We start from the raw sequence: 11,238 nt of genomic DNA, 5'->3' as shown, positions 1-11,238 counted from the left end.
CACACTGCAGCGCCTCCTGCTGAAGCATCAGAGAGTCTGCAGACAGAAGATCCTTCCAACAGCAAAGAGGTCTGCAGGAGCTCTTTCCACCACCAGCAACAACCTGAACCAAGCAGGACCTTTGGAACATTCCAGAAAGCCTTTTGAAAGCCTCCTGATGATGCTGGAGGACAGGGAGGAGCGCAGGAGGATGCAGGAGCTCCCAGAGGAGGAGAGGCAGGAGGAGCAGAGGGAGCGGCTGCTGGAGCAGAAGCAGCTGCAGACGCACTTTTGGCTCTGGGCTTCAAACTTTGATCAGGAGGAAGAGGAGGAGCTAAAGAGGAGCAGGAATGCTGGGAGTGGGACTGGAATTCAGACTGAATCCAACATTTAGGGACAAAAATGGCGTCTTCCAGAAATAAATCAGAATTCTTTATTGTCATTGTAGATGGTGATACAATGAACTTGCAGCAGCCTTGAAGTGATGAAGTTAAATAAAAATAAAATAGAATAACTGTATTTACATCTCTAACAAAAAATGAACAATATGTACAGAAACTGTTGAATATTAAATATGTCTGGACAAAATAGAATGGAATGAGTGGAGTTGCTGTGAGCGCAGCATAGTAGATATTGTGTTATTGCACAGAAGTCAAGATATTGCACACATGTGTAGTCAGAGATTTAGCATTTGTAAAAAGTCAGAGTGGGTGTGGTTGGTGGAAGTGTGTGTATTCCGTATGGTGATTTCCTGTGGAAAAAAGCTGTTCCTTAGTCTGTTTGTCCTGGTTCTGATGGACCTGTACCTCCTTCCAGAGGGCAGCAGTTCAAACAGAGAGAAAGCAGGATGGGTGGAGTCAGTGATGATGTCAGTCACTCTGCTGAGGCAGCATGACTGGTAGATGTCCTTCAGTGAGGGGAGGGGGCAGCCGATGATCCTCTTCTGTCTTTACCACTCTCTGGAGGCTCTGCTGTTCTGCTTCAGTGCAGTGGGAGAACCACACTGTGATGCAGGAGGACAGGATGCTCTCAATGGTTGAGCGGTAGAAGGTTACCAGCAGCTCCTGGTTCACATTGTTCTTCCTGAGTCTTCTCAGGAAGTGCAGGTGCTGCTGAGCCTTCCTGATGGTGTTGTTAGACCCTGTGAGGTCAGCAGAGATGGTGGTGCCCAGGAGGGTGAAGCTGTGGACCCTCTCCACACAGTTTCCATCGATGTAGAGTGGGGGTGGATCTGCTCTGTTCTTCCTGAAGTCCAGGATGATGTCCTTGGTCTTGGTGGTGTTCAGGATGAGGTTGTTAGCCTGACACCACCTGGACAGTTTCAGGACTTTGTCTCTGTGGGCCGTCTCGTCGTCCCCAGAGATCAGCCCCACCACAGTAGTGTCGTCTGCAAACTTCACTATGGTGTTGCTGGTGTGGGCTGGTCTGCAGTCTGCTGTGTACAGCATGTCCGTCACTGAGGAGTGACGTCACTGAACACCGTCACTGCCTGGACCTCTTTCTGGGTCCTAGTGCCCTAAAGGTTACAGCTCCTGGTTACACAAGAAAAAAGTCCATTCTAGAGGCCACTCTGACGTCATCATCATCAGCGTCATCATCAGCGTTACCTAGCAACCATACCAAGACCATAGCAGCTATAGAGGGAAACACAACAAACCATCAACGGCGGTTAAAGCAGTCAGACGTTTGTTCTGCAGCTCAGCAAAAATCTCTGCTTTAGGTTTTGGGGAGAAAAACAAAGGAAAACACACGGAGAAGGATTCTGCAAAGGAAATCCCAAGTTCTATTGGTAAGTCAGCGTCCTGGAAACATGCTTTGTTGGTTCTGAAGTGGCATGAATGCAGACTTAGATTGGTTTGTTTCCTTGGATTCTTCAGATGGATTCAAGCTGTAAATGTTGTCAGCATAAAGCAAGTTTGGACTAAACTAAAGCAGAAAGTGGCTTTGAAGATGGTCAGGAGAAATGAGGGCTTTTTTCAGGAATTCTTGGAAGAGGAGGACTTCTCCAAACAACCAGAATCTAGGAGGAGGTTTTTTCAGCATTGAGATCAGGATTTAGCATGAGCTTCAATCCCATTTTTGTTCAATCCAAATGTTTACCGTCATATTCAGGAGTTCAACTCTGAAAGCCACCATGACATCATAGACATTAAAGACCCTGTTACCTAGCAACCAAACACAACAAACTGTAGACTATTCAAACTGGACATTTTGGGGCAACAATTCTTTTCTAACTCAAGTTTTTATGAAAAATCCAAATGATGGAAACAGATTGTGTAAAGGAAATGAGGATATATTGGTGAGTCACAGTCCTGGAAACATGAGTTGTGCTCTGATGAAGACGCCTGATCCAAATGTGGATTTTTGAAATGTTCTTCATGAGATTCAAACTGATTGAAGCTTTGAATTAAAGGTGTCAACACATTTCTGCATTGGATTCATTCTGTTTCAGTGTCTAAGGTTGGTTTTGTGGCAGAAACCAAGTTTTTGTTGAACAGTAGCGTTTGAAAAAGCAGAAAGTGGCTTTGAAGATGGTCAGGAGAACTTCTTTGAAGAGGAGGACTTCTCCAAACAACCACAACCTTAGAGGAAGTTTTCTGAGCATTCATAGAATGCTTTTACAATGACTCATCATTTTCCACAAGAAGCTATGGAGTTTTTCCAAATGCATGCTGGATATTCTTAGTTCTAGCTTGGAAAGCACTTTGTGGGATTTCCCTGGAAAGCCTGCTTTATCAATCATTTTGGTCTCTTTTTCTTCTTCTATCTTCTTCTATCCTTCAATCCATTTTCGTCCCCCATAATTCTGTCACCAGAACGTTTGAAGGGACGACGTAAAACCCCACCCTCTCCTGTGCAACATCATATCCTGTCCCTGCAGTCAGATGTTTGATGTGTTGAGGGTCCAGGCTGTGAAAATACCAACAGTCATGATGCTCGCCAGAAAAACCTGGGACCCTGTTCTCTAGAAACACACACCATTTCTGTAATTGTCACTAACAGGAGGAATGTAATCTGGCCAAAACGCAAACGAAGGACTTTAAAAGAGATAAACATCTCCTCTGCACTTTTCCAGAAACAGAAGGTAAATGAAAATATTATTGCTCCTAGACCTCTTAAGTTAGCACTTTTAAATGTCAGGTCTTTAGCAGGAAAAACATTTTTAATTAATTATTTTATCACTGAGAACAAAGTTGATTTTATGTTCTTAGTTGAAACCTGGTTAGATGAGAACAGCAGTGGAGCTGTTCTCACAGAGTCAGCACCTCCCAACTATGGTGTTATTAGTAAAGAAAGAACAAGCAGAAAGGGAGGGGGGGGGGGTTGCAGTTTTGTTTAATGAAATGTTTCAGTGTAAAAAGTTATCTTTTGGAAGCTTTTCATGTTTTGAATATGTAGCCAAACAGCTGAAGGCCTCACTCAAAACCATATTTATAAATATCTACCGCCCCCCCTACATACTGTGCAGAATTTAACACAGAGTTTAGTGAACTGCTGTCCATAGTTTGTCTTGATTTTGACTGTATAATCATGGCTGGAGATTTTAACATCCATTATGGAAATCCTGAGAACAAAGGGACTAAGGACTTGATAAACACTTTGGACAATTTCGGATTGACTCAACATGTAACAGAGCCCACACACAACAGGGGGAATATTCTTGATTTATTAATCTCCAAAGGTCTGAACATCACTAAGGTTACTGTATATGACTTAGGTCTGTCTGATCACAGCTGTGTTTCCTGTGAGAGCATTATTCCAGTATACACAAATGTTTTAAGGGAGGAGATCACAAAACGGTATATAACTGAAAACACTAGTGAGATGTTCAATCAGATGTTCTCCCTGACTCCTCCCCTCTCAGGGAATTCAGTCAACGAACTTGTTAACAGCTTTAATTCCAACATGTCAAATATCATGGATAATATTGCTCCTAGTAAGGTGAAGGTGATCTCTGGTAGGAAAAAATCTCCATGGAGAAATTCCATTATTGTAAACAATGGAAAAAGAGAATGTCAGAAATTTGAACGCAAATGGAGAAAATTTAAACTACAGGTAGATTATGAAATTTATAAAGAGAAACTTCACTTATATAATTTACAACTGTGCAATGCAAGAAAGTCCTATTTTTCGGAAATTATTAACAAAAACTCCCATAATGCTCGGGTCCTATTTAATATAGTCGACAGGTTGACAAAACCCCCTGTGTCAGTGGCACCAGAATTTTACTCCATCAAAGGCTGTAATGACTTTGCCAAATTCTTCAGGGACAAAATCAAAAACATTAGACAAACAATAGTTTCACCAACTACAAGTTCAAGATATGAACCCTATCCACTAGAAACCAGTATTAATCCAATGGCTCAGTTTCAACCCATAAACAGTAAAAAACTGCTGGAAATTCTATCGCAACTAAACTCCTCCTCTTGCTGTCTGGATATTCTACCCACAAGCTTTTTCAAAAAAGTCTCAAAGACATTGGAACCAGACCTGCTCCAGACTGTCAACTTGTCGTTAACATCTGGCGTTTTCCCAGATCCACTGAAAACAGCTGTAATTAAACCTCTTCTAAAAATGGAGAGTCTAGACAAAGCTCAAATGAACAACTATAGGCCGATATCAAACCTGCCATTTTTAAGCAAGATCATTGAAAAAGCTGTTTTCTATCAGCTAAATGAATTTCTAATAAAAAACAACTGCTATGATGTCTTCCAGTCCGGCTTCAGACAGAATCACAGCACTGAAACTGCCCTGATCAAAGTGATTAATGACATACGTTTGAATACAGACAGTGGGAATATGTCAGTGCTAGTTCTACTGGACCTCAGTGCTGCGTTTGATACAGTCGACCACGCAATACTACTCAGACGACTGGAAAGCTGGGTGGGTCTCACTGTAACACATTAGGCCCACTGCACCATAGGACGCACTGCATTATAGGACACGTCATACATTTTGGAGAAAATACAGTTGTGAAAATATGGTAATCAAAGAAACTCTCTACATTTTCACAAAAGGTAACCCACTTATTTTAAACTATGCATTTTAGTAAACACACACCCGACACACTACATACACTCATCTTTTATAATAATAAGGTGGTGACCATTGATCTTCTGTTCCCTACCCCATCTCCTCTGGGGGGGAGTAAGACCCTCAGTAGTGGTGATAGTTGTGTCTCTTAGGCCAGGATTCTAGACTCAATCTTTGCACCGTGTTAAACTGTTGAGTTCAATGTAATGTGGTTGAGAAAGTCAGTCCATCAAACTTTTGTGCTGGTGCACCCGCACAAAGGTTTGGTGCACCGACTTTCTCATCTACATTACATTGAACTCAACAGGTTTACATGGTCACTTTCTTTTTTAATAGTGTAACCAGCAGCTCTGCCTTTGACAGGTGCATGCCTGTTTGATTGGGGATTTGGTCCAGCTGTGTCTGTCCTTATATAAGGAACAGGGAGTGAGTGGATAGACAGTGGCTGCCTGCCTGCATGGTGGCATGTATGGCTGAAGCTCCTCTTGTTGGGAGGATGTAGATCACCTTTTACTCATATTCTGCTCTTTTAACTAGATGCTGTAAGTGGCTGGAGGTGTTGCAGATGTCATGAGCCACTGCGTGTTCTGTACCCACCCTCTTAATACATTTTAATGTGTTTTTAGACCGACGTTGTATTTATTGTAGGGATGGGAATAGAAGCCCCATGAAGCTTCCCTTGGGGTTCATGTAATTGTGCCGGAAAAATGAACCACCCATTCAGGGCTTTGCAACCACACAGAACAGCGGCATCTGGTGGCGGACTGGATATATATCATATGCTTCATCTAAGCTCCTTGTAACACTTCAATGTGGAAATGATGATGAAAAAACGTAAAACAAAACAATGTTGTTAATGATTAATAAAAAGAACAATCTAAAACAACACAACATGTGACGTTTTCTGTGAGAAGTGCTTGACAGCAAAACACACATCACATGAAGGAAAAAAAACACAAAGCAAAAAATAAATAAAACAAAATTGTAAGATGCTGGCCTTGAACCCAAGACCTCTGGATGTGACTCCCAGCAACCATTTCACTGAGCTATCTCTACTGATGTTATATTTTGTCCGTATTCTCAGATTTCATCTGAGAATACGGACAACTCCCAGACCAATGCTGTTCCTGTCTCCAACAGTCTAGAACAGTTTGTCCTGCAGGAAGTTCCTGATGTTTACTTCTCTGCTGGATTTCCATTTTCCAGTGTTTCCACAACTGATGATGTCATCAATCTGATCTTTCAAAACACTTTACTTCCTGGTTTGATTGACAGCAAATGTTCCTAAAGATCTGACCCCCTAAAAGCTCCAATAGCAGCTCAGCAGAAACTCTGATCTTTCTTGATGTGGAGGGGTGGAGCCTGAAGAGGAAGCATCTTTCTGCAGGTGGTGCTGCAGCTTTGGGCATGTTTTCCAACTCTTTAGCTTCTGCTGTTCATGGAGTCGTGTCCCTCTGTTCTTGGAAAGGAGAAACGTGCAGAGAACTTTTCCCATTTCCACTCCCTCCTTTCAGCTGCTGCCCACTGTTCCCCTCTGAATCAGGAGGGAGGAGCTCTCATCTGTTCTGCCCACCCCCATCTAGAAAGACATCAGCACCACCTGAACATTCCAAAGCTCTTTTCCAACCCATTTCTACTGAGAAGGAACCAAACACATGAAGATTAGAACAGCTGGAACAGGATGAGGGGGAAGGCTAAAGATTCAAGTCTGTTTGTGAGTCAAAGATGGAATGAAAGCAAACATCAATAGAAAACACAGAGTTGATTCAAAAGAGCATTTATTAGATCCAAACAGGCTGCAGGAATTTTACAGACAGCTTTCAGTTTGAAGCCTTTTGACACTAAGATGCAGTTCTGCAAACAGCCAGCAGGTGTCTCCCTTCTCCCTCCTGCTTCAATGCAGTTGGTGTTGTTGCAGCAGCTGCATCAAAGTGATTCTCTGCATCCAGAGGCTGTCATTCCTCACTAAGATCCACTCTGTTCATTCATGGCCTCTGGAGAAAACAGGCTTTATGCTCAGAACGTTTCTACTAGTTTAGACATTCTAGAAAATGAGGAGATTCTACTGGATTTAGATGAAACTTCTTTAAAACTGGAGCTAAAAATGCTGTCAGCATGAAAAAGAACAGAGTTTTACCCACAAAAACCAAAGAAAAAGGAAGTTCAGTCAGAAAACTGTGGAAAACATCAATCAAAGCAAAACTCTGAGTCTTTCAAACTGCATGAGTCAATATTTGATCATCAACAGAACAGAGATGATAGAAAAATGATTCAACTGAGAGACTTTTGTTCACTAACTGAGATCAGACGGGATTTATGCTCCAAAAACTGACTTCAAAGGACTTGAATCCAAACCAGTGAGTCATGTGACCACAGCGTTTGTCCGTGTCTCCACTATGAACATTCTGGTCACATGACCATGTTGGAGGTTTCTGAATGAAACTCTGTGTTTGTTTGTCAATGAGAGTTTCTGGAGAACAGAAATCAAGTGTGAAACATCTGGAACCAGAATTTTGTGATCCACAGTTCTGGTTCTGTCCCTGTTCCAGAGACAGAACCAGGATCCAACGCCTGACTGTGTTTTCCCCTCACCCACACATAGATCTCTGACATCCAGAAATGTTCTGTCTTATCAATGATTCCCTCAATCCTTGATTGGTCCATCCCAAACTCACATCTGTCCATCAAATGTAGATCAAAGGAGAAAGTGGTGATCTAGAAAAGAATCTGTTTGTCTGCAGGTCTGTTTTTCTCCAGATCCTGGAGCTGCTGAACATCTGAATCCAACCCATGTTTCAGATCAACAGTGATTGATCTGAAACATGATCCACCTCCCAGGAACATCGTCCAGTCACAACATCTCTGCCGACTAGCTGCTGCTGCTGCTCCTCTCTGCTCCTCCAGGAGGAACATCAGTCCCATAGCCTGCAGAGAGAAAGTGTAGAGACAGAGATGAAGGAGTGTGTCCTGATCCTGGTCTGTCAGTCAGTGATGCAGCACAGCAGCAGAAAGAGCAGCAGGAGCTTCAGTCCTGTTCAGAGCAGCAGCTTCCTGTCATCTTCACCTGTTGGAGCTTCTGCTGCTCTGATTGGCTGACTGTTGTCCTGCAGCCTGTCATCATTCTCCTCAGAGCTTCACTGAGAAGCTGCAGCTTCACAGGAAACTCTGCATCTTTGCTCTCAGACTAACTTTAGGACCAAACATCTGGAAGCAGCTGGACTGACTCCAACCCTCTACTGACCTCAGAGTCTGCAGTTTGGAGTTTGGACTCTCCACCAGATCCTGGAGCTGCTGAACATCTGAAGACTGAAGCTTGTTGTATCTCAGGTCCAGTTCTGTCAGGTGGGACGGGTTGGACTTCAGAGCTGAGACCAGAGCAGCACAGCTGGTCTTTGACAAACTGCAGTCCATCAACCTGAATTCAGAACAAAGAGTTGAGTTTAAAGACAAAGTTCATGTTTTTCATCCTTCACTTCTTCTAAAGAGTTCAGAGCTGAAGAAGATCAGAAAGTTTAGAAAAAGTCCAAAGATGTGAAGCAACAGCAGCAGATCAGAAGAGTCCAGCAGAAGCAGAGAAGAACATTCAGAAACATTCAGGACAACATGCAGCTGCTTCAGAAAAGAAGTCCAGATGTGTGAAAGTCAAACATCAGCCTGTGGCTGCATCCAAACCAACTGATGTTTCTGCAGCAACAGCAGAAAAAGTCCACTTCCTCTTTCTGCTCAGCTCTTCTCCAAACAGCACTGAATCATGGGAGAATTTCAGCAGCATGATGCTGGAAAGTCTTCATCCCAGTTTTCAGGAGATGATCTTCCAGTCCTTCTCTGCTGCAGCCCTTCAAGCAGAGACTTTCAGCTCCAACAGATCAAAGCAGAGAGAAGAAGGAAGTGATGAGGAAGAGTCAGCAGCAAATGTTGGACATTGATCCCTGATCCATGACTTCAGCTCTGAATGAAGAGTCAGAAGCTGCTGGGAGCTTTGATGGATGATGTGATGATGTTTGTGGATGAAAAGGTGAGGATGTTTGTGGAGGATGTGTCTGTCAGAGCAGCATCCAGCTGCAGCATGACTCTGTCACTGTCTGCTCACAAAAATCAGGAGCTGGACTCTCAGCTGCATCTGCTGAAACACAGCAGCAGGACTCAGAGTGCATGTGAGCGTGCACGGCTGCTTCTTCTGCAAGTAGTCTTTTGGAGCAAAGGCACAAAGAAGAGCTGATGGCTGCAAGCAGAACTTTGTGGAGCACAAATGTCAGCAGACATCTTTGAAACAAGCAGCTGCAGGAAGAAAATAAGAAGTTCTTCTGCAGATCTTTGAGGAGAACAAGCAGCTGCAGGAAGAAAAGAAGAAGTTCTTCTGCAGATCTTTGAGGAGAACAAGCAGCTGCAGGAAGATGCTGCTGCAGATCAGAATCTGGACATTTCTGCTCACTGTGGGTCAACACAACTTTGTCATCATATTGATGTGAACACAACTGAAACATGGAGTCTGACCTCAGAGTCCGCAGTTTGCAGTCTGGACTCTCCAGAAAACCACACAAATGAAGAACTCCTGAATCCTGCAGGTTCCAGTTCACGCCCAGGTCCAGTTCTGTCAGATTAGATGGGTTTTTCTTCAGAGCTGAGACCAGAACTTCACAGCTGATCTCTGACAAACAGCAGTCCTCCAATCTGCAATCAGACAGAAAAGTGTGTTCAGGAGCACTGATGCAGCTGGAGGTCCAGGAACTTGGTCCATTCAGTCAGGTGGGACCCGCCCTGATGACAGACTGACAGATGACATTTTCCCTGTTTGCTCATTTCTTTTGGATTTGGACCCAAAAACATGATCAGGAATAAAAATGCCATAGATTAGAAATGACTTGAAATGAAGTTAAAACAGACGTGGAATTGAAATGTCATTGATCATCAGGAACTATTCATGACTAAAAATTTTAATCCAATAGATTTGCTTTGATTTAAAACTTAAACCTAAAATTGTATTTCTTCATCTCGAATCCTGAATTGTAAAATGCATTTTCAAATGACCACATTGCAGAAAAACATCTGAAAAAGTCTTTAGTTCTCCTCTGAAAGCATTTCCTGTCATCTCTAAACTGTAGAGGGGCCTTGAAAACCATGAGGATCCACGGGGCCCAAAATGTCTGAATGTGGCCCTGAAGAGGAGCTGCTGATGGTTCTGCTGGTAATCTAAACCAGGGGTCACCAACATGGTGTCTGTGGGCACCAGGTTGCCTCCAAGGGCCACATAAGTGGCCTGCAGGCCTGTTCTAAACATAGTACAAGTGACCATTGAGCTGCTTCTGAAGTTTAATTTCATTGGGTTGCTATTCTGTTTGAATCAAATTTGCATTTATATAGATTTAAAATTGACAATATCTTAAAAATATGGTCATTATACAGTGTACATATTATTTGAGTATACAGTAATACAGTAATATTCACATCATTCACATAACCTGATTGAGATGCTGCCTTCATTTCTAAGGAAGGTGGTTAAATATGAAAAACATTCTGGTCTGTCTGCTTCCAACAGCTGCTTCCAGCTGTTCCTGAATCCTATCACAGAAGTTTGTGTCTGCATGGAGAAATGACATCAGGTGACTCAGAAACTGCTGGAAAATATCCTGAAACGCTGAAGAAGATAATAGTGGAGAATAATTATCATCTGGATGAATGAATGATGGATGAAACCTGCTGCTGCTGGACTGAGGCGCCGTGCTCAACGCTTAACTCACTGCAGCATCTGTGGTTCTTAACTGAAGGAGGAACCATGGACTCCTGGTTTCAGACACAGAGAGACTCTCGTACTACGGTTCAGTCAGTTGTTCTGAATAAATAAATAAAACTCTTTATGCTGATCAATCAACTGTTCTGTAGATTTTCATAAATGTTTCTCAAAGCATCAGAAATGTTTCAGAAGGTTTTTGATGAGGAAGGATCAATTATGGACATTCTTCAGCCGCGTGAACGTTCAAACATCACTAAAGCTGAGCCAGGCATCCCATAATGTCTGCATTACCACTGCATCATTCATCACAGCGTTCTGTGCTAAAGTGATGGCTTTGAGCACGTGATGACTCCCACTGTGGAACCATCAGCAACATTTTCTCTGGATCTACAGAGACTTTCCCTCTGAGCAGTTGCTGCTGAAAGACATTGTTTCTGCATCTGAGACAAAGTGGAAGAAAAGTGACGTCACAAACAGACTTGGACAAAAAAATA

General features: G+C 42.9%; 2 protein-coding genes across 10 annotated transcripts in view; one reads left to right on the top strand and one right to left on the bottom strand.

Annotated features, from left to right (window-relative positions):
- Positions 1–11,238, top strand: part of LOC144986673 (NLR family CARD domain-containing protein 3-like) — a 497,154-nt gene that overhangs the window by 146,262 nt on the left and 339,654 nt on the right. The gene's annotated exons all lie outside the window — the stretch shown is intronic.
- Positions 6,775–11,238, bottom strand: part of LOC144986719 (NLR family CARD domain-containing protein 3-like) — a 674,722-nt gene continuing 670,258 nt past the window's right edge. For 4 of the 5 annotated variants that reach the window (XM_078934618.1, XM_078934625.1, XM_078934620.1 and 1 more), the window contains 3 exons: positions 9,508–9,684; positions 8,255–8,428; positions 6,775–7,938 (listed from right to left, as the gene is read on the bottom strand). In XM_078934618.1, coding sequence (XP_078790744.1) covers positions 7,926–7,938; positions 8,255–8,428; positions 9,508–9,684 — 364 coding nt within the window. In that variant the 3' untranslated portion in view covers positions 6,775–7,925. The remainder of the gene's footprint in view (positions 7,939–8,254; positions 8,429–9,507; positions 9,685–11,238) is intronic. The other variant, XM_078934632.1, reaches the window with a different exon arrangement.

Source organism: Oryzias latipes, chromosome 2 (assembly GCF_053564925.1).
Source record: "Oryzias latipes strain Hd-rR chromosome 2, Olatipes_Hd-rR_3.1".
Taxonomy (NCBI): Eukaryota; Metazoa; Chordata; class Actinopteri; order Beloniformes; family Adrianichthyidae; genus Oryzias; species Oryzias latipes.
This window is presented reverse-complemented; position numbering and strand designations above follow the sequence as displayed.